Raw genomic sequence first — 24,148 nt, 5'->3', positions numbered from 1 at the left:
TAAATACCAAAATATCCATAGCAGCACTTTTTTTTTTTTTTTGGCAGTAGGCAAGAACCAGAAACAAAATTAGTGTCCATCAATTAGAGAATGGTTGAACAAATTTTGCACTATGAATGTAAATGGAATATTATTGTGCTGTAAGAAACATTGAATGAGAAATTGAAAGAATTATATGGACCACAGCAGAGTTAAAACAAGACTACTGCAATGTAGATGAAACAATGGGGAAAAAAAGCCTTTTCAGTAACAGAAGAAACAATAAGAGGTCTGGAGACAGCTAATGAAACAGGCCGTCCTCTCAGCAGAGAGGGGATCAGAAAGGCAGATTCTGCCACCACTACCCTGGTGCAGGCCCTCATGCCTCTCACCTGGATGACAGCACCGGCCTGCTAGTGGGTCTCGGCCCATTTCAGCCAGGCCTCCTCTCGGTGATCCCCCATTCCCACTGACCGTCCCTCCTGCCTATCTCTGCCTCCAGATTCCCTCCAAGCTCACCTCCTTGAGGAAGCCTTTCACAATCTGCTTTTCCTTTGATGACTACTTCCAATCAATCCCATCGATATCCTGCTTACACACTGCATGTTTCTGCCTCATTACACAGAGCTCCTCAGAGTTAGGTCCTGTCTTGCCTTCTTTGATCCCCAATGCTTAAGCACAGTGATTGTAGGCACACATAGTAGGCACTTTAACAAATGTTTGTTGGCTGGCCAATGAACACATTACCAACTGGCTATTGTGACACAGCTATTTTTCTGTTAGAAGAGGGTTCAATATATCTAGAAATGAAGTAATGTAAAAACAAGAGACATTGATGGAGCTTACTTTAAAAAAGAGTTCTTTGAGCCCGATAATGGTGGGGTGAGCTAATGAAACAGGAACACTTTTAAAAAATGTTAACCAAAGATGAGGACAAGTTTATTTTGCACTCTACCTAATGATCTTCCCTTAGGCTCCTCAGCAGCATGATGCATTTCTACGACAGACAACACACATTTGTCCGGTGCGCCCAGAGCCTGAGCAAGCAGGCAGCACGACTAGAAGCGTCCCAGAAGCACCCACTTTCTCCTGAGGGAGGGAAGCTTTAAGACACAAGTTTTCAATACCTCTTTTAAATAACATTTCCCCTGACTTCTCTGTGCCCCCTTCCACCAGGTGCAAACATTCAGGCCAGTATTTGCCAGCTGACCGGTGAGCGTCCTCGGTATTAACTGGAGCCTCAAAAGGAGATGGGGAGCAGAGTCTCTGAGGGGGCACTGAGAGCGTCCATGGAAAACCTTAATAAAATCCCTGGATCAAACTGTGGCACAGAGGGAGGGGGCTCATGAAAACAGAACCAGCTGTCGAGTTATTCTGCATCTGTGGATTTGAAGTGGTCATCATCCACAGTGGAATAGATGTGTCCCTCATTGCTGAGAAAGTCAACAGCTTGCCTGGAGGGGAGAGAGAACACAAGCTGAGCTTGTTTCAGACAAACAATAGGAGGAGAGACACCGGCCATAGCCCTTCCCCTACTCCCTGCTGATACGGACCACAGTACAGTCATCCTGTTTGGACAAAGCACAAAAAGGGCAGATTTGGGTGTGGGGTCTCATGAGGCAGAGCACAGGCCAGGAAATCTCTGAGCCTGGCTAGAGGCTGCGGCCATAGTGAGCTAGATGAAGAGTCCTGAGCAATATGATATAGAGGGAAAAGCTGGAAATCTGAAACTAGGCTTCGGCCTGGCCTCTACCACCGAGCAGCTGTGTTTCTTGGTGCAACTCCTTCTCCAGCCATCTTTTAACCATTTGTGAGGACAGCCTTTAGTCAAAGGGCTGCAGAACACAAGAAAAGCTCACTGCAGGCAGGCCATGAAGGTGCGGTTGTAAAAGCCCTTGCCTGACCTGTTCCACCCAGGGGGTCTCCCTGTTACTCCCCTGTCCCTCCCAGGGCTCTGTGTCCTCATTTCAATTCTCTGAACAAAACTCACAGGAAGAACACAGCATCTCCTGGGGTTCAGCGCTACTTCTAGAAGTAACTTCCTGGAGCTATTCTGTAACAGTGCCCAGCCAGAGATATCCTCCCATAAACTTGCTTTGATGGCCCGGGCACTGCAGATCGTCATCCATTAAACTAGAACGTGCACTACAGAGGGAAACCAGGGCACTCACTTGATCACAGACACGTTTAAGTTGTGGAGCTGAGACTTGAGATCCTGGAAGTTCATGCCTTCTGGCCTGGGGCAAGCTTTAATCAAATTCAGCACCTGTGGGGAGAACCATCCAGATCTGACTAACTCATCTTGGAAATTCCTTTATAAAAACACCAGAGTCTGTTCTTAGAAGAGGACAGAATGACCCCGGAATGACAACGGGACAAAACATTGTTTCTAGCATGTGCCCCTGTGCTGGGAGTGACAGAGTCTCTGTGAGACCCAGTCCCGTCCACTGTCCCTCCCCACCCCCCAGAACTTGCACCCACACATAGGACATCCAGGTGGCCTCGGGCAGGGTACAATATGTCGTTCAAAATGCCCTAGAGAGGGGCACAACAAAGTATCAAGGAGGAAGGGCGGAGATGGGGCTTCGGCTTCTAACAGGAACCAGCCTTTCCAAACACACAGTGACCACAACAAGGGGAATGGGAAGAACAACACAAAACTGATCACTGGGTCATGATCAGGACTGCTCCTGGTGCAAACAAGAGAAGAAGAATAAAGCTCCCCAGAGGTCTCACCGGACGTATCAGGCCTAAAACTCTATGACAGAGCAGCGACCATCAAAACCATTTAGTACTGGCTAACAGAGTAGCTCATCAGGGGAAAAGTTAGGGTCACACAACAGCCAATGACTATAGTAATCTAGCATTTGATAAACTCAAAGACTATGGCTTCTGGGATAAGACTCACTATTTGACAAAAAATTTCTGGGAAAATGGAAAATGTTATAGAAGAAACAAGGCATTGACACATACGCTATATCAAGATATGGTTTAAACATAATAAATGATACTTTAAACAAATTAGGAGAATAAGGGATAGCCTGTCACTGAAAAGAGGAATTTATGGCCAAAGAAGAACTAGAATACATTATGAAATGCAAAATGGATAATTTTGATCAAATTAAAAAGTTTTTGCACAAACAAAACCAATGAAGCCAAGATTAGAAGGGAAGTGGAAAGCTAGGGAAAAAAATTTTTATAGCCAGTATTTTCGACAAAGGTCTCATTTCTAAAATATAAGGAGAACTGAATCAAATTTATAAGACTATAAGCTATTCCAATTAATAGTCAAAGTATATGAACAGACAATATCCAGAAGAAGAAATTAAAGCCATTTCTAGTCATGAAAAAAATGCTTTGAATCATTGTTAGAGAAACGTAAATTAAGACAATTCTGAGGCATCACCTCACAACCCTCAGAGTGGCTAAGATGATAGGCCATAAAGAGACTATAAAAAAGGGAAAAAGACCCACATGTGCAAAAATGTTTGTAGTAATCCTTTTTGTAGAGACAAGGAACTAGAAACTGAGTGATGACAAAGAAAAATCAGCTAGACAAGTGACTTTTAAATATGATTGCTTAATTCCCCCATCCAAAAAAAAAAAAAAAAGAAAAAAGTGGGAAGGGGGCAGCACACCCAGAACAGCATCAATATAGCATGCATGGCACACAAGACAGGATGTTGGTGATTTCTTTCTGGGGTCACTCACACACAAGGCTTACCTGGTTCTGGGTAACAGTGAGGCCATTTGCTGGCATCAGACTGTTCCCCCCAAAGCTGTTTCCCCCGAAGTTTCCTGCATCGCCTATTCCAGAAGTGTGGAGAGAAGGTCTTCCTGCCAAGGGCTTTATTAAAAAAAAAAAAAAAAAAAGAAAGAAAGAAAAAAAGATGACCCATGAGAGCAGTGGGCTGGCAGTCAGGGACATGCTCCACTCCAGCTCTGCCAGCAGCCTGGGGCTCCCTGCCCACACAATCTCTAAGACCCCAGCAGACCCCCTAAGATCTTGACTCGGTCCCTTTTCTGGATGCCGACTCACATCTGGCCTGCATCCACTTACATTTCCAGAGTGTTTTCACAACTGTTCCCAGACTTATATTGGTAAAGCTCATTTTTTGTACCCAAAGGCTTAGATCTTTGGCTTTATCAATCATTATTGTTATCATTCACTTCTGCATATTTCATAATCTAGTCTATTCCATTGATTAACTTCTCTGTTTCTTATCTGGTACCAGACTGTTCTGATGATGTGTAGTTTGAGATCTAGTACTGCTAGTATTTTCACTTTCCTTCATCCAAATTTTTATTATTTTCCTAGCTCTACAAAGTAATTCTTTGGTTTTTTCATTGGTAGAGTCTTCAATTACCTAACTTAGGGAGTAGTCATTTTTTTTTTTATTGGCCCATGAGCAATTAGTATTTCTCCAATGTTTATATCTGTATTTCTGTGAAGAGATTTTGTAATTGTATTCATATAGTTCCCGTGTGTCTTGGCAGGTAGACTTCTAAATATTTTATACTGTCTGCAATTATTTTAAGTGGAATTTCTTTTCATCTCTTGCAGCTGTATTTTGTCAGCAACATGCTGAGGATTTGTGTGGGTCTATTTTATATCCTACAACTTTGTTATGGTTGTTCATTGTTAACTAGATTTTTAATTGATTTTCTTGGGTTCTCTAAGGATACCATCATATCTGCACAAATTTTCTTCAATTCCTTTTTCGTCTTATTTTTACGGTTGGTACAATAATGATGTGGTGATAATGGACATCCTTGCTTCCCCTCTGATCTAAATGGAAAGGCAATTAACCCTATTGTGGAGGCCTTGCTTTTGATTTTAAATAGATATTTATCATTTTAAGAAAAGTGCCTTTGTACTTCCTACACTTTCTAAAGTTTTAAATAGAAACTGGTGTAATATCTTGTAAAAGGCTTTTTATGCATCTACTAATATTGACATGATTTTGTAATTGAATATGGTCACTTTAATAGTTTTCCTAATACTGAACCTGTCTTGCATCCTAGTATAAATCCAAACTGGTCTTTGTGTATGAACTTTGAAATATATATAGTCTCTCTGCTAGCATTTTATTTAAAAATTTTTTGCATTAAAAATGTTTGTAGCAGCCTTTTATAATGGCAAATAACTGGAAACTAAATGGATGCCCATCAGATGGAGAATGGCTGAATAAGTTATGTTATGTAAATGTAGTATTATTGTTCTATAAGAAACGAACAGCAGGATGATTTCAGAGAGGCCTGGAGAGACTTATATGAACTGATGCTGAGTGAAATGAGCTGAACCAGGAGATCATTGTACATAGCAACAAACTGGCTCTTTTCAACAATGAGGTGATTCAGGTCAATTCCAATAGAGCCATTTGCATCTAGAGAGGGGACTATGGAGACTATGCATGGACCACAACATAGTATTCCCATCTTTTTTGTTGCTGTTTACTCACTTCTTTTTCTTTTTTCTCATTTCCTCCCTTTTTTCATCCAATTTTTCCTGTGCAGCAAGAAATATGTATAGAATTGCACATGTTTAGGGCAGCTAGGTGGCGCAGTGGATAGAGCACCAGCCTTGAATTCAGGAGGACCCGAGTTTAAATCTGGTCTCAGACACTTAACACTTCCTAGCTGTGTGACCCTGGGCAAGTCACTTAACCCCAGCCTCAGGGGGGAAAAAAAAAAAGAATTGCACATGTTTAACCTACAATGGAATACTTGCTGAATGGGGGAAGGGGAAACAGGCAATTAGGGGAAGGGAGAAAAATCTGGAACACAAAGTTTTGCAAGGATAAATATTGAAAACTATCTTTGCATGTACTTTGAAAATAAAAAACTATTATTTAAAAAACTAAAAATGATTTTTTTTTTTGGCATCAATTTTCATTAAGGAAATTGGTCTAGTTTTCTTTTCCTGTTTTTGCTCTCCCTAGGTTAAGCATCAAACCCATATTAATGTCATAAATGGAATTGGGCAGGACTCCTTTATTTTTTCAGTTTATATAGTATTGGAATTGTTCTTTAAACGTTTGCTGGTAAATCCCTCTGATCCTAGGGGGATCCTAAATGATCCTAAATCATTTATGGTTTATTCAATTTCTTTTTCTAAAACAGAATTATTTAGGTATTCTATTTCCTCATCTGTTAATCTGGGCAATTTGTATTTTTTTAAAAATTCATCTTTTTCATTTAAACTGTCAATTTTTTTGGCATTTAATTGGGCAAAAGAGTTACTAATAATTGCTTTAACTTCATTTTCGTTGGTAGTACATTCACCCTTTTCATTTTTGACAGTGGTAATTTAGTTAAGACAAGGTTGTGAATACAATCACTGTGTGGACTCACTTTGCTCACTAGGCACATGCATTACAAGGCGTCCCACCCCCACCCCCCCACCGCCCCCCGGCTCTGGCTCCTTTCTTCTTAGTTTTTAAATCAAGGGGAATGGGTAGGGATACCAATAATGATACAAAAAGGGAGAAATCTAGCATTTTAAAATTTCACAGACATTCAGAAGGAAATCATAGATAAGCAATTCAGTTCTGAAAACAATGTAAAGTATAGTACACTTTAAAAAATAAGCAAGGGGTATGAAATAGATTCCTGTTACATAGAGAATCTTTTGTGTTCTATATATGTGTAAATGTTCTTTTAATGGTGTTTAAGGTCAGAAGAAAAAACATATACACACATGTCCTCTCAGCTCTAAATCATCTTCTATTTCCACATCCTAGAGAAAGTAAAACTCTGATTTATCCTGTGTCTATCTCACTTGTACAGAGCTGTTTGTATGATGTCTCCCCCACCAGACTGTAAACTCCTCTAGAGCTTTATCTTCTGCCTTTCTTTGTATGTCTAACAATTAGTATAGTGTAGTAGTACACTACAATAGTAACACATAGTAGATTCTTAACAAATGCTTGCTGATGGACTGAACAACCAAAGAAGAATTACCTTCCAGAAGCACTCACCTGACTGATGGATTGGCTTAGGATCATATGAGCATTGACAGTTTCCAGGATATGGATGGTAAATTCATTCATGTCCTCTAGAGGAAGAATCTTAAATGCTACCAGGCTCTTTTTGTTCTGTTAAAATAAAATGGAGTGGAAATATGTTTAGAAAAACTGCATATGTTTAACCTATATTTGGATTACTTATTCTCTTGGGAAAGGAGAGGGAGAAAAATTTGGAACACAAACTTTTGCAAGGGTTAATGTTGAAAACTATCTTTGCATATACTTTGAAAAACAAAAAACTATTATTATAAAAAAGAAATTAACAAAAAAGTTTATGATAAACACAATTGGAGCTTTCTTCAAGCTGCCTCTAAGGCATCCTTAAAGTCAGAGATGGCCTGGGCTTCTACAGCATCTGGAAGCTGGAATGATGAATTACTGACCACAAACGCAACATTAAGAATCATAAGGACAGCTAGACAGCCTAGTGGATACTGCACTGGTCCTGAGGTCAATACCAGAGTGCAAATCCTGCTTCAGATACTTAACACTTCCTAGCTGTATGACCCTAGCCCAATCACTTAATCCTAATTGCTTTACTTAAAAAAAAAAAAAAAAAAATCATCTAAGAATAAATGGTAATCAGATTCTCCCAGACTACCTCCCAAAGCCTACTTAACCTTTAAAAGCCTGATATCTCACATTAGGCTAATTGTGGACCCTAAACAGCCCAAAGAATCATAGAAAATCATAGAAAATAGTTTCAACTTGGGGAACAGGAACACACCCACCTTCTATCTCCAGTGAGATAAAGGGCTCAATTGCCCCTTCCTTGATTTAAGCTCAGACATAGGAAGGAGGTCAGGGCTCTGGCCCTTCTCTTTTCTTGGTGGCCTGCCTATTTCTGACAAGGATTGACTTTTTTCCTCTGCTTCCCAGGAAGCTGGGCACAAGAGACTAATGCTCCCACCATATCATCAGACTAGGTACTCTCTCCATCAACACAGACTGTAAACTACAAACAGAACCTAAGGTCTTTGGAGCATTTGATTCATAAATATGATACTCTGGGAAGTTTTCTTTTAAGAGCATTTTGTTGTTAAGTATCAGCAAAGCTCTGTACTTATTTATGGGACATCTGGGGGTATGGGAACAATATTCCAGACTAGAAGTTTACATTTCTATTTGGATATTCAGGTATTGACAGTCTCATAATCACAGGTAGAGACAGGAGTTGAAACAATACTTAAAAATCTGCCCACTTGACATCTCATTTACATGGAACTGAGGAAGGGAAAAGGAAGATTAAAATGTTGTTGGCCTTCTATTATTAATAATATTGGTCTTAAAGAAACCTAAGAATTTCGGATATGAGAAGAGGCCTTATCTGCCGGTCTCTTCCCCCTTAATTTTTATAGGAACATAATAATCAAAAGATTACTTAACATTTTGCTTGATATGGCTTAAGAGATCTTAAGTAACTAATTTCTAGGATCATTGCTATCAATCTCATATTCATAGAGAATAATTACAAGGTGCTTTTGTCACAAGCACATGAAAATCAAGTGGTGTAAATACTATTCTCATTTTACAGGTGAGGAAAATGAGTTTTAGGAGAGAAAAGACTTGGCCAAGCTCACACGGCAACAAAGTAAGGGTTAAAGATGAGACTCGAATTTAGGTCTTTTGGGGGGAAGAGAAGGCAACCAGGATTAAGTGACTCTCTCTCCTGGGCCACCTAGCTGTCCTGCATTTAGGTCTTCTAATCTAATGAACATTCTCTACTACCTAATAAACAATAGATGCAAACCACACACATAAAATGCTTTTAACTTTTCAAAGAACTTTCCCATCTAGGATCTTTATTGCAAGACTAGCTATGTTATTGTATGACACCAGGCCAGGCATTACTAAGACCCATTTTACAAGTAAATAAACAAGAATTTATGAAAACTGGCTCAGTGCTTAGTTACTATCTACTGAAAATGGTGACGGCCTTATAATATTAAGATTGGAGATGCCAGGACTAGAAACATCCCTGTGTTCTTTTCTTTTGTTTAAAATGAAATTTGTGAAACACAAGCTATGTAAGGGTCAATGTTCACAAATTATCCGTGCATATTAAAAAAATTTTTTTTAAATAAAATGTATTTGGATTGCATGCTGTCTGAAGGAGAGGGTTGAGGGAAGGGAGGGAAAAAAATTTGGAACAAGGTTTTGCAAGGGTAAGTATTGAAAACTATGTATATATTTCAAAAACATAAGTTTTTTTTTTTAAATAAAATGAAATAAAATTAAAATTTCTCACTGACATACACCAAAATCCATGAAAAAATAATAAAAGAAGCAAAGCTGCAAACAAAAGTGATTGTAAAATGACTGTACACACACACACAGAGAAGGACACAGTTTCTCTTCACTGGTAGAGAAGACAGGGTAGTGGTTGGAAGGCCAGCTTTGAAGTATGGAATATCTGGGCTCTGGCCCCACCTCTGAAATACACCAGCTGCATGAACTGGGGTGAACCACTTCACCTCCACATATCCAGGCAACTGGCTGAGAATCAGAAGGACAGGATGGCATTCTGAATCGAAAAGCTTTCACTCTGGGAGTTCATTAGCTTGATGGAATTTTAAGTCTAGCCCCCAGAGAAACCTGAGCATTGTATAGGAAGGGGCCAAAGTAACTGTAGGTCTCTAATGTGAATACTTGCTATTTAGAACTGTTGTCTCCACTGAGATAATAGTCTCACAGACTTGTAGTGTGTGCACACAAAGATTTATCCTCAAAGTCCTTGACTGTGAATCAGCTCAGAACAGTCCCCATGGTGCTCTGAAGTCTTCCTTTTTGCTGTTTCTTATCACACGCATTTTACATGTAGACCCAATATAAGTCACTCCTCATCTGCCAGAACCATTTGATTGATTTCAGTTTTTGTTATTCTAACTAGCTACAATGGTTTCAGAAAAATCTACAAAGACTGAAATGAACTAATGAAAAGTGAAGAGGGCAGAACCAAAGTCTGCACTCTTCCCACCAGACCCAACTGTCATTTTGTAAACACTCACTAGAACAGAAAACTAGAACTAGGTTTCTACAAAACAGACTAGAGAAAATGTAACACTTCATGATCTCTTCTCAAACTAATAAATTTAAATTCTGATACACTCCAGCATACTGTGGGACAAAGAGAGACCACATTTGGTATGTATAAAAAGTAAATGTTTCTTTACTCTGAGACAGAAGATGGGATTCTGGAACATATGATTTAATCCCAATATTGACAGTAATGGTTACATCAGGGGTTCTCAAACTACGGCCCGTGGGCCAGATGCGCCCGCTGAGGACCCTTATGTGGCCCGGTTATGGCAAATGGGCTGAGGGGCGGAGACAGAGGTGAGGTTTTGTTTTTACTATAGTCCGGCCCTCCAACAGTCTGAGGGACAGTGAACTGGCCCCTATTTAACAAGTTTGAGGACCACTGGGTTACATGATGATGAGCAATTCTCATGTACATGAGTCTCAGTTTCATCATCAATAAAGTAGGGTTAGTAATTGTACTATTTCCTAGGGTCACTGTACTAGAACTAGCACCAGGACAACTGAAATGGTATACACCCACCCCCACACACCCATGTAATATACATGATCATTATTTATGTCCAAATTTACCTGGAAAGACCTGAGATGACCAGCCACTTTCACATAGGTTTCTGGTGGTACCACAGTATTCTCACTGCTTGTGTCCTAAGAGTGGGAGAGGGGGGGAAAAAAATCAATCTGTGAGTTTTCAGTGACCATCGGTTAATGTGTCTGTTTAATTACTAAGTTGGGTAAGGAAAATGAACATTAAAACAGTTTCAGGTACAGAGGCTATTTCTCTTCTTTCAATACTAGCAGGTCTGGAAGTTAGAATGAACAGCTCTGTTACATTCTTAGCTCTCCTTGAGGAACCCTTTTCTGGCCTCATTTTTCTATCCTCAAGATCCCTTCCAGCTCAGACTCAACTTTAAGCAAACTTTAAGAATGAATGACAAAGCCAAAAGACTCCGAAAGCCAATAACATTTCAGAGTAGGCAGAATTCCCAATATTGGTGACATGCAAAGGAGTTTGAATGTCATTGGGTAAGCAACAGGGAGCCACACAAAGTTTGGGACCAAAGGAACAAGACCAAAATCTGTGTGTATGGACAATTAAGCTGGCATGTAAGATGGATCAAAACAATTAAGCTGGCATGTAAGATGGATCAAAACAATTAAGCTGGCATGTAAGATGGATCGAAGGGGAAAGAACCAGAGCCAGGGAGACCAGTCAGGAGAATGTTACAATAATCCAAGCAAGAAGGAATGAGGACTTAAAAGAAGTATTTTTTTTTAAACCTTTGACTGAATTTTATTTTTTCTTCAATTATTTTTTAAAAAGCATTATTTTGAGGCAGTCCTTAGGTGTCTCCAGAGTATTAAAGAGATCCACAACATACAGACAGACACACACAAAATAAAAAAGTCTAGAAGACTTCACTGACTTCAGTGGTTTTCTAGAGTTACCAGGTCTGTAAAATTCTCTATATAACTGTGGCCAATCTGCTATTGAACTTGCCTGATTTTAACTAGACTGATGTTTACGTAACTTCTCTGTTCCCTGGTCTTTTCTTTTTTTTCATCCCAACCCACTCTTGCAAAACTTTCCCCTCCAACTTTTCCCCTTCCTTCCCTCCCACCCTCTTCCCTAGATGGCAAGTAGTCCAAAACATATTCAATATGTTAAAGTATATGTTAAATCAAATATATGTATACTTATTTATATAGTTTTCTTGCTGCACAAGAAAAATCAGATCTAGAAAAAAAGAAAAAACCCGAGAAGGGAAACAAAAATGCAAGCAAACAATAACAGAAAGAGTGGAAATACTATGTTGTGGTCCACATTTAAGAAATGAGTATTTCTAAAAGTAGATTTGCTGAAATTGAGAAAGTCATAGAGGGAAGAGAGACATTGTGGAGTGGTGACAGAGAAGAAAGGTTGGTATCAGGAAGATTGAATTCAAGGCTGGGCAATGCAGCCTATGTTCTCAGTGGCTCAGGCAATTCTCAAAGCCCAGAAGTCACAGAACAGATAGGGATCTGCTTCAGGACAGGTAACTTCTCCACCAAGGACCTCCCTATAGCATTGAAGTCACAGGTACCCCCTCCCTACATTCAACAAAAAGGAAGGCAACAATATAGCACCAGTGGGTAGAGCACCAGCCCTGAAGTCAGGAGGATCTGAATTCAAATCTGGTCTCAGACTCTTAACACTTCCTGGCTGTCACTTAACCCCAATTGCCTTTGGAGGGAGGGAGGGAGAAGAAATGTAGAGAAAAGGAAAGAAACTGGTACTAGGTTTGGCACCTCTCACTGAATGGGTAATGACCTACTCTGCTTCTATGTAGGGGAGAATTTACACATGTAGCTGGCTTAAGGACTCAGCTGGAACTTTTTAATAGAGTATTCTTAATATTCACATTCTATCCCCATCCACTTTTAGGAAACATGCTCCAAAGACACTCACCTAGAGTCATCACATTTCATGACCCTAAGAGATATAGTGAGAGTGTTTGGCAACCCTGCCTTAGGAACCAAATACACTGGTGCTATGTAACCAGACATGTGGCTCTTCTAGGGCTCCTTCCTACACAGCTTGACCACTGTGGGCTCATGCTGGTTTCCTCAACCAGAACAGTTTCCTACCCTTCAAGGTCCATGCTTCACCTCCTCCATGAAGCAAAGCTGAATGACTAGGATATAAGCCAGCCTTAGCTTAAAGACCTCCAGTGAGGGTGATAGCACTATTTCCCCCCAAAAGACCAAAAAGAATAAATTTCTTTCATATGAAAATCCTTCTAAGCCCTAAAATGGGCTATCATCCTTCTCGTCCCCATTCCCAAAGGCCTTCTTTTCTTTAGACTAAGCATAGCTCATTCCTTCAACTGATCCTATCGACCTGGTTATCATGGCTATTTTCAGTAGTTTCACTGTTTGGGGCCTCTCCTGTAGACACCTTCTAGTTTACCAATGTCCTTTCTAAAACATGGCATTCTGATACTCCTGACGTAATCTAACTAAGCTTTCTTCTGGCTACTAGGCTGCTTTCAATAACCCTGAAATTGTAGCAATTCATCCAAACCAAAAGACCTTTCCCACGTCTCCCAAACTACTCACATCAGTGTCTACCCATTGTCTGACATCCATGGGCGCAGCAGTCATATCATCTATTTTGTAAACAATGTTCGTGGGTGCTTTCTCTGCTTGTCGGATTATTCCCACAATAGTGACCTGTGTAAAAAGACAGACAATGATTTTCCAGAATCCTAGAAGGAAACTTATACCTTTTTAATTACAAACTACCACGCAGGGATTGATGTTGTTGCCATACCTGTGAAATCTCAATTTCTCCAATCTTAAATACTTCATCAATCAGGTTGGCAGACAGGAGCTGTGATATGGTGCAAGGAACAATGTGTTGGGCTCGTGCTCTCTGTAAAGAAAAAAACACCTGTTAGTCTCTTATACCATTACAGGGATCTCAAAGGAAAACTCACTCATCTGGATACTAAGAATCAGCAGTAAAACGAACAAAACAGGATAGAGTTAAAACTGGAGTTCTCTTCTAAGAGAAATACAACTAAAGAACAAAAGTCTTGTGCACAGAGCTGAACCCCATTCAGGACATTTCCTCTTACATAGCAACTGAGATCTTTGTTACATCTCTTTCTGTCAGAAAAAAACAAAAGTTCTATTAATTCACTTGGCGATGCTAAGCAAGCACCATAATTTGTGGATAGGGGAATGGAGGAAAGAGTCCCAAATTTATTTTAGTCCACACAGATGGATTTCTTGCAATATTGTTATGTTATAAAGGATTTACTGGTTTCTTATTATGAGGCCTGTAATCAACAGACTGATCCCAACCTACATTATAACCTTTAAGCATCCACTGTAATAAAGTGATTCAATTCTAAGACTATTCTTGAATAATCAAAAAAGACTTTGGGAATAACACCCTTATTTTTTTCTCCTAGCTGAGCATCAAATCAGACCAAGGTTTTACTCAATTTTGCTCTCCATCCCTGCTCCCTTTTGCTTCCAAGACCATGTCAGTAGGGGGCCATTGAGACAAAGACCTTATTTTTACAAAACCAAATCCCTCCATATCCCAATGCAAGTGACATTCTAAAGCAGTGGCCCTCAAACAGGGGGCCAGTTCACTGTCCCTCAGACTGTGGGAGGGCCGGACTATAGTAAAACCTCACACTCTGTCTCTGCCCCTCAGCCCATTTGCCATAACCTGGCAGGCCGCATAAACGTCCTCAGCGGGCCCCTGTTCTAAAGGAAGGACTGAATCGTTGTCAATATTGACATTATCCCAGATAAGAGATTCAGAAAGAAGCTATGGCCAAATGGAAGGCTGGCTCACAAGTTCTCCTTGGAGAGTTAAGTAAAAGAACTGACAGAGTTGATTTCATCATGTGTCCTACAAGAAACATTTCGAGGACACATTGCGTTATTATGTGCTTATTATGGTAAGCTTAAGTAAAAAAGACCCCTGTGAAGGTAATCACGGCTTATGGACCAACATTTATAGCAGAGAATGAAGAGGTAGAAAACTATATAAAGATCAAATGTATGTGTACTTTGATAACTGGTATTTTCTTTGAAGTTGGGCCCAGGAAGATTGGAAAACAGCAAGTTATACAAGGAAAAATGCACTGGCTGTTTTGTTAATTTCAAAATGAAACCACAGAAACAAACATCAAATAGAGGAAGATTTGACAAACATTTATTAAGTTTATCTCCACCTCCTCTGCTGTCCAGTTCATCTCTAGACACTCTTTATTACGATGTCAATTGTTTATGCTTAAAATACCACAGATGGGTATTTTTTCTAAGCAGGAAGTCCCTTCAGATGATGAAAACGAAACTGTGCTCACTGTTTATCTCTCATTTCGAACTTACAGATTTCTTTTCGGCCTGAGAAGCAGTAGGCGTGCCAAATCCTCCCGGGGCCTGCGAGTAGCCACCACCTCCGTATGACGTGTTCCCATAGCCTCCATCAAATCCACCTGGCATTTACAGCACACGCAGGATGTCAGAATCACTTTTCCTCGCTGGGGTCCATACGGACCACCACCTCCCCATCCCCCACCCCCAGAATGGTGCTGAGCCTTCCTCCCCACCCACCTCTTCCTGAGTCTGCTCTCCCCCATCCCCCTTCCTGCTGAGTTTTCTCCCCCACCGGATCCAATGCTTAGCAGCCACTTCCAGACCCCTTTAGAATTGTTCCCCAGGTGTCCCAGTCCATCCTCCCTCCCCTCAAACTGCAGCCCGGCCTCTGTCCCCGGCTGCCCCGCTCCAGCTCCCCCATCCTCCGGACCTGGCCAGGCTTCTCTCTCCACCTCTTTGTATATTTTCCTTTCCCCCTCCAGTGCCCCCTCCCCGAACGCCCCTCGCCCAGCTCCGCCATTACTATTCCACATGTTGGCCGCGGCGCCCCGACGGCTGTAGCGGGGCCGTTGTCCACAAAATCCGCTCGGAGAGCGAGGAATCCGCAGTTTCCCCACCTAGAAGAAACCTGGCTCTACTTGGCGCCACAAACACTATCCCGCGAACGTCCGCGCCAATCAACTTGCGGGCTGCTTTTCCTTCCGCCCCTTTTAGCCAATCCACTCTGACAATATTTCCGGTTTACCCAATGGGCTTGGACAATACTAGCGAGGTGTGGGAACACGTTAACTCCTTGAGTAAAACTGAAGTCGCTGCGACCATGTTTATTACGGGCATGGAACTAGTCTGAGCTACAGGTGCTAGAAACCCAGGCTAGAGGAACATCCCTGGAAAGCTACCAATGAAAATGTAGGATCTTACTCTTATGTGGTCCCGCCCCTCGAAGATGACGTCACCTTTCCCTCGGAGGAACTTCTTTCTCACCTAAAGGGTAGAGGGGTCTCGCGCGTGACGGACAAGGCGCAAGCGCAGACCGCTTAGTCCAGCCCGATCTGGTCTGTGTCTTTCGCGCTCGGACGCTGCTATACACCTGCAGCCGGAGGGGTGCTCCGAGATCTGAGTCCACACTGCCTCCTCCCATTCGTTTTACCGTGAAAGTAACTGAGTTGTGGGGTGGGTGGGAGGGGGGCGTGACCAACCTGCAGCCGGGCTTGGGCCTGAGCATCTCCCTGTCAGCATGTTTTACGTGCACTTAATGACTGCCGACTACGTGCGGAGGATCCAGCCACAACATCAAGCGAGCCCTTACAAACTGCCTCCTGGGTGTGCCTGTCATTGTAGAGAGCAATAGAGATTTAAACCACAGCGAAGGTCCCGGCTCCCGGGGCTTACAGCCTGATATTTCGGGGTGGGTGGGAGGTACTTTCACAGGGACGGTCCTGGCCTTAAGGGGGACTGGAAGAGGTTTTGGAGACGGTAGCATTTCTGGCGGGAACTTGGAGAGAATGAATATTCAGTGCAGCAGTCAGAAGTCATGGAACGAAACTAAACCTGCCCCAAGGGGTAATGTTCTATTGAATGCCAACAATATCTAAGTATAACAAACTAAAAAGTAAACTCAAGATAACGTGGAGAGGCAGCTAGGGGGCGCAGTGGAGAGAGCACCAGTCCGGAAGTCAAGGGGACCTGAGTTCAAATCCAGCCTCAGACACTTAACACGTCCTAGTTGTGTGACCCTGGGCCAGTCACTTAACCCCAATTACCTCAGCAAAAAAAAAAAAAAAAAAAAAAAAAAAACCCCAAAATACCCAAGATAACTTGGAGGGGTGAAGGTAGAAATCAAGAAAATCCTTACGCAGGAGATAACTGATGGACAGGGAAAGCACCCAATACATCTTGGCCGAAATGATACAGTGTATGAAGGGGAAGAATCGTGGCAATAAATCTGGAACGAGCCAAATTGTGAAGGCTTCAAATGTAGTTTCCATCTATTTACTAAGAAAAGTTCACAGGATCTCCCGTGTTAGAAAAGATCTTGTGTGTAGTCCCATCCATAATTAAGAAGGAATCTTTCTAGAGCAATAGAAACAAATGGACAGCATTCTTTTTTTAATAGCCCGTTGGCCTTGTTAATAAAATGATTAAATTGTCAAAAAAAAAAAAAGAAAGAAAAGAAAGAAACAAGTGGTCAGATCTCCCCCCAGTCTCTACCTGAGGAGCAGAGCTCTTCTGTGGGAGAGCTCACTGCTTTGTGAGGTAATTTTTCACTTTTGTTGGCAGTTATATTGAGCTTCTGTGCTTTTCTGCAACCTTTTGCTGAGCATTCAGAGACTAAATAGAATAAGACTGATCACGTGATCAATATTTAGAAAGATGGATAAAGCACTTACTATGTGAGCAGCACTGTGTTAAATACTAAGTGTAGTAAAAGCAATTCGAGCAAAAAGTTACATGCTAATGGGAATGACAAAAAACAAAAGGGATGAAAGATAGGTGGATAGCCAACTTTATACGGAGTGGGGGAGAAGAGGAAGCAGGAACCAAGTCTGAAGTTCCTATAGCTGGCTGAATGCTTCCTGAAATGCAGGGTTAGAGTAGTCACTAATCACTTGGAGTCTGCTGTCATCCCTAATTTAAACTTTTTTTCCAGGGTTAATTTCTCCAGTAATTTCTCCAGTCTGCCTAGAGTATTTAAGCCACTTCACCTTCTCCTGTGAAAGTTTTAGCTCATTGATGTTTTTCCTAAAATGTAATAAGTACCCAAAATTGAATTCAGTATTTTAGCTCAGGGATTATCAACCAGAGGTCCACATACATATATAAGATATAAGATAGTTTATATATAAGAAGTTTCTCAAGGAGGAGTGTTCTGGGAACTATTTGGTAAGTAACTATGGTATCCTGTTGAAATTAATTAATCTCTTTATTTCTTATTTGTGTTAACCTGGGGCAGCTGGGTGGCACAGTGGATAAAGTGCTGCTTGGGCTTGGAATCTTCCTATATTCAAATCCAGCCTCAGACACTTACTATCCTGTTTGCCTCAGTTCCTCATCTGAGGAATGAGCTGGAGAAGGAAATGGCAAACTATTCCAAGGAGCTTTGCCAAGAAAACGCCAAATGGGGTCACAAAGAGTTGAACATGACTGAAACAACTCAACTATTAACACAAAATGTATATATAATAAGTAGGCTTTAGAATTTATTTCCTTTAACATTGAATATGGGGTATGGAAAGTATTATTGAAAGCCAGGAGTTATGGGAACTAAAAAAAGGTTGGGAACTCCTGCACCACATTATTCCCTTTCTCTGCCATCCTCAGTCTCCTCATTGTCTCTTCCCTGCTGCCTAACAGCACTATTCCGGTCTTTGATGTCTTATCTGAATCTGATGAGGATTTTTGGCTGGATGGCTGTTAAAACTGGAATATTATCTCTCCCACTTCTGTTTTAGAGAATCCAGAGCTTGCTTCCAAGGACAACTCATATATCACTTCCTAGAAGAGTCTTTTCTTTCTTGATCTCCTCATGTGCTAGTGAGCTCTTTCTCTTTAAATTACATTATTTGTTTTTAGTAAGTATCTTATTTACTTTTAGCATTCATTTAAAAAAATTTTGAGTTGAAATTGGTACCTGTTATATATGTGAAGTAATACAAAACATATTGGAATTACTTTGTTGTTTTTGTATTATCTTGTACATGTCATATTTTCCCTTTCCTCCCTTCTGACCCCACTCCCAAATTTCTTGAGGGCAGGGACTGATTTTGTCCTGATTCTCAACACAGCACAGTCTTTTATGTACTGTATATTTATATGTTTCTCAAATTAAATTTGTTATTGAATCCTCAATAAATTCTCATTCCATCGTGCCATCTTCCTAAACTATTGTCTTATATTTCTTTTCTCTCTCATTACCAAATTCTTAAAATTACCTACCTTGAACTGCCTCCATTTTTCTACTATTCACTCACCACTACATTCCTGGAATTGATTTCTCACCCCATCACTCTAAAGAAATTTTTCTCTCTCATGTTAACAAGGATTTCTCTGCCAGCAAATCTGATGTTTTCTCATATCCTTCTTGATCCTTGCTGTTTTTCGACTACTTTATTCTCCATTAGTTCTCACAGCATTATTGTATTTATGTCTGTCTACTTCCTATATTCCTTTGTTAGATCATCATTTATCTCCTACTTTCTTGTATGGGTGACCTCTCCTACTGCATATATCTCTTTTTTCATGAGTTCTAGTATCATCTCTAATCAATTGATTCTTAAATTCAATATCCAATTTCAGTCTTTCTCTTAAGACAAACCATGTATTGCTATCTGCCTGCTAGATAGTATTATCTTAAGTATCCATAGACATCTTAAATCCATATGTCCAAAACTTAATTCATAATTTCCCTATTATCCCCATGCCTAAACTTATCCTTTCTCAGAAATTTTCCATTTTTCTTGAGGGAATTGCCTTTTACCAAGTCATCCAGGATCATAATATTAGAGTCTATCTTTACTTACCCTATATCCAATGTTTCAACAAAAAATCTGCAATTAAGAGAAACTGAAGCACAGAGTTGCAAGCAAGAATTGTTAGCTTTATTAAATAAATTGATTGATTTATTTGTTTAATAGAGCTAATAATTGCTAGTAAATGGGATCCAAGGTTCCTCAGAAACCACAGAGTAGCCATAATATTGAAAATACAAAAGCAATAAGAAACATTACATAGGATGCAAAAAATGGACTATATTGGAAATTAGTTCAGAAGCATAGAGCAAAGGTGAAACCTCATCAGAAGACAGATGGACCTATTTCTCCTAGAGAATTAATTTCTACTGGGAGGGAAGAGATGGCATTGGACAATTCGAAGATGGATTTTGTTTATGTCACCATTGGGCTCCAAGGTTTCTAGGAGCTGTCTTTGTAACTATTCCTACTGACATTAAGGTTTAGAAACATTCTTGGATATATTGTTTTCACATGTAGCAGTAGTGTATCCAAGTATAGGAGCAAAGAGCACATTTCATTTGGGAGCAATGCATCCAAGAGGCTAAGATTTTCCAGATACAAAAGCAGCTGTAACAAGCAAATATTTATCTCAAGGGAAAAACTGTCACAATGATATTAAAACCATCAGGCTTAATCTTATAACTGCTCACCTGTATTTATGACTGGCATATTAACAGTGGGGGCAATCCACTGTGGTGCAGAGGCATTGACACCTGAGGGAATAGAAAAATGAAAGTGTTGGCAATGTCCTCTATTGAGTTCTGCTGGTTCACTGAAAATTCTTAATGTAGATGAAAAAGTCCAATAATCCAATCTGTTTCACAGTCCCCACACTATGGAGTTCTTTCCTGCTTTGAAGTTCTCAGATGTACATTTCTAGAATAATCGATGTGCTCAGGACAACTCTGAAGGGGCTCCTCCTTTCAGATCTGCATCTCAGGTTCTAAGAGCCCATAGAAGTCTTAAAACAAATTCAATACAATTTAATACAGCTTTCTAGCTCAAGCCTTGTGATTCTGATTTAATTAATAGAGCTATAAAAATATTGAATTAAGTACACATGATCTACTTGAAACTTCAGAGAATTTTCAATTGTAATATCATGATGACCTGAATTAAAAAATGAATCTTTCTCTTAAAATTATCAGATTGGTGTTTCATATGGGAAAGTAATTATTCTTCTTCAAAATCATCCATGCAATTTTACATGTAAAATTAATGCAATTTTGAAAACTGTCACATCTTCTTCTAATTGCTCCCTTAGGAGAATGTTATTCCTATATTATATTCATGAATAAAATTACAATCCACTCTAAATGTTCATATTGGTTATTTGTGACTAATCTGTAATAGAGCCTTTCAACTGATATTTGTCTCATCATCCACAGTCAGATACACTGTACATTGAGCTCCAACATAGTGATGTCTTTTAGGTCCTCTTCAAGAATGACAACCAATTATTCCCATATTATATGCACAAGTAAAACCATAAGCTACAGGAAAATCAATGAAGAAATTTCATATTTATATTCCATAAGGTAATGCAAATGTTTCAAGTACTAATAAATGTGTGCCCTAAATCTTTAGAATGTGATTCCATTTTACAAGCTGAAATACTTTAATTTACAGACATACTTCCAATTTTTAAGCCCTTGTTATAGAAATTTGTTATAAAAGAAAAAGGAGGGACAGGGTTATAATGATATAGAGAAACTATAACAAGGAAAAAACTTCCTTAGTTCTGCTTTTATTCTAGGCAAAAGGAATAGTTAACAATTAATTAAAATTCCACATTATTTACAGAGTATCAAAGCCAGGCTCAAAATGATCTAAATGGGAAAATTTTCTGTTGTGAAAGGAAGTATCTTAATGGGAAACACAGCTGTGGGGACTTTCAGAGAACCAACTCACCCCTTCACACTTAGGCATAGACCTTAACAAAAGGGAAAGACTTTAGTTTTACTATTTATAATTGCTCTGTAACATAATGATTTAAATAATAACTTATATATAAATATAAATAATAACTTATATAACATATATAATGATTTAAATAATAACTGAATAATCAAAACTTGAACATTCTAAGATACTACATAAGACAAGCCTCTTAAATTCTTTAAAGTAATCTTTGAGAACCACAAGAAACCTGGCATGTAGTAAATGTAATCAGCACTATATAAATGAGTTATTATTTTTTACCTGACTATAAATATTCCATAGTGTATAACTCTATACAACATTTCAGATGTCATTGAATGTGATTAGTAAAATACCAAAGGAGATAAGATGAATGATTTTCCCTGTAACATAATTTTTAAAATTTATTCTATTGAACTGTTGTTTTGAAATCTGAGAAAGCTGTAAAGACAACCCTTTTGATCTCAATGCTATTAAATTACAAATTACACATATCAGTTATTGTTAGGATTACTAGGTGAGAACTCAGGTTGTCTGGACAATTACAAGGTGAGAACTCAGGTTGACTTGACAGTTCTCTGGCTCAGACTTGTAAAGGGAGTTTACACCTTAGGAATCCTAGAAGGAGCAAGCTCATTGGTTGAAGTGGTTCTTCCCAGAAGCCCTTGCATTGTCCCACGCCCATTCTCTGGGAGGATAAAAGAGGATACCACTCCAGAGATAAGGGAAGTCTCTGCATTACATCAGGCCTGACAAGGCTCTCTGCAGGAAGGGAAGTCACTTCTCTGGACAAGAGTTAACAGCAACTGCTTGGAGACAACGGTTCACTACAGGAAGAAGAATCTGTCCAAGAGATTTGAGTTGACACAGCAGATCTCTTCCCAGAGAGGGATTGGCAGCTTCTGGAGACGACAGCACGCTACAAGTTATATGTGGCAGGTGAAAGGGAAACAAACTTTTGAGCTTCCAAGCATATCTATTTAAGCAAGGCATGCCAGTTGCATTACAAATTGGGACCAGGCCTTCTCAGCTTGGCACTAGACCCTAAATATAAGAGAAGACAGATTTTTATGCATGAAAAGATAACAATGAGCAGGATACAACATTAGGTAATTTGATGTCTAGGAAGAAAAATTAGAAGCTTTCCAAGAAAAAAAAAGTATTTGGCTCCAAGTATCTATAAACAACCAAAGGAAAATGGCAACAATAACTGATTGATTAGTATAGAGCCAGTTTTCATAGGGATTGCTTGAGATATATAATTTTTTTATTTAATAGTTTTTATTTACCAGATATATGCATGGGTAATTTTACAATATTGACAATTGCCAAACCTTTTGTTCTAATTTTTCCCCTCCTTCCCCCCCCAGATAGCAGGTTGATCAATACATGTTAAATATGTTAAAATATAAATTAAATATAATATATGTATACAAACAGTTGTTTTGCTGTACAAAAAGAATCGAACTTTGAAATAGTGTACAATTAGCCTGTGAAGAAAAACCGAAATGCAGGTGGAAAAAAACAGAGGGATTGGGAATTCCATGTAGTGGTTCATAGTCATCTCCCAGAGTTCTTTCTCTGGGTGTAACTGGTTCAGTTCATTACTGCTGTATTGGAACTGATTTGGTTTATCTCATTGTTGAAGATGGCCACATCCATCAGAATTGATCATCATATAATATTGTTGTTGAAGAATATAATGATCTCCTGGTCCTACTCATTTCACTCAGGATGAGATCATGTAAGTCTCTTCAGGCCCCTCTGAAATCATTCTGTTGGTCATTTCTTACAGAATAATAATATTCCATAACATTCATATACCACAATTTATTCAGCCATTCTCCAATTGATGGGCATCTACTTAGTTTCCAGCTTCTGGCCACTACAAAGAGGGATGCCACAAACATTTCTGCACATCCAGGTCCCTTTCCCTTTTTTAAGATTTCTTTGGAATATAAGCCCAATAGTAACACTTCTGGGTCAAAGGGTATGCACTTGAGATATATAATTGTGAGAAAACTTCTTGCATCAATATTTGGAGTTGACTTAGTTCTGGTCAATATACCTAGGTCCTTAGTTAAGGGTCTCTCAACAGCAGGTAGAAGTAGTTTAGCATCCCAGTCATGCAGGGCTAGGTTCAAACAAGACAATAAAGACAAAGTTGGACTAGACCCATAATTGAATAGAAAGTGTCAAGATATTAGAAGACACATGTTTAAAAGAATTACACATATTTAACCAATATTGGATTGCTTGCTGTCTAAGGGAAGGAGGAAGAAGAGACAGAGAAAATTTTGGAAGACAAGATTTTGCAAGGGTGAATGTTGAAAATTATTTTTGCATGTATTTGGAAAAGTAAAAACCTATTTAAAAAAAACTATCACTTACTTTATGAATTGTTTTCCTTCTAACAACTATATTGTTTATACAAAACTTTTTTGAACCATTTTTTTGAACCATTACTATTGACAATGATTGGAACATTAACAGTAATTCTATCAGATTTAACATATGCTTCTTGGAGTTTTGCTATTTAAGGTGAATCTTGTATCTCCTTGTATCATCCTCTCTCATGAAGGGATCTATTCTGCTGGTCAAAATTAGATCCCCAAAAGCTACTAGCAAGTTGTTCCCATACCACCCTTTAGGAGACAAGGTGAAAGGAAAATATAATTCATTGAATTTTGAATAGTTTTAAACAATTTTGCTATCTTTTAGCAGATCATTTCATAAATACAAAACTTATTTTAGTTGGTGACATCTATGTAGTTGATTTCAAAGTAATCA

The 24,148-nt window shown here is 39.4% G+C and overlaps 1 protein-coding gene across 2 annotated transcripts; it reads right to left on the bottom strand.

Annotated features, from left to right (window-relative positions):
• Window positions 1-884: 884 nt before the first annotated feature.
• RPA2 (replication protein A2) lies at window positions 885-15,965 on the bottom strand. 2 transcript variants are annotated; one of them, XM_074305634.1, is made up of 10 exons: window positions 15,849-15,965; window positions 15,451-15,555; window positions 14,940-15,046; window positions 13,360-13,461; window positions 13,146-13,259; window positions 10,620-10,694; window positions 6,960-7,076; window positions 3,704-3,826; window positions 2,151-2,245; window positions 885-1,433 (listed from the first exon to the last, which is right to left on the bottom strand). In XM_074305634.1, the coding sequence occupies exons 2-10, from the start codon at window positions 15,458-15,460 to the stop codon at window positions 1,349-1,351; spliced, it is 828 nt and encodes a 275-aa protein (XP_074161735.1). In that variant the 5' UTR covers window positions 15,461-15,555; window positions 15,849-15,965; the 3' UTR covers window positions 885-1,348. The 2 variants fall into 2 exon arrangements, with proteins under 2 accessions (XP_074161735.1, XP_074161734.1); XM_074305633.1 differs by lacking the exon at window positions 15,849-15,965 and having other exon boundaries at window positions 15,451-15,773.
• Between the last annotated feature and the right edge of the window lie 8,183 nt (window positions 15,966-24,148).

The sequence above is a fragment of the Sminthopsis crassicaudata genome, chromosome 3 (genome assembly GCF_048593235.1).
Source record: "Sminthopsis crassicaudata isolate SCR6 chromosome 3, ASM4859323v1, whole genome shotgun sequence".
Classification (NCBI taxonomy): domain Eukaryota; kingdom Metazoa; phylum Chordata; class Mammalia; order Dasyuromorphia; family Dasyuridae; genus Sminthopsis; species Sminthopsis crassicaudata.
The sequence above is the reverse complement of the archived record's forward strand: the minus strand, read 5'-3'. Positions and strand labels throughout refer to the sequence as shown.

Bases quoted from the DNA above. Each gene is read 5' to 3' on its own strand.
- RPA2 (XM_074305634.1), bottom strand. The intron at 10,695-13,145 runs GTGAGTAGTTTG...TCCCACTCTTAG, and splicing joins GACAATGGGTAGACACTGAT to GACACAAGCAGTGAGAATAC. The intron at 3,827-6,959 runs GTGAGTGCTTCT...TTTTTAATAAAG, and splicing joins TAAGCCAATCCATCAGTCAG to CCCTTGGCAGGAAGACCTTC.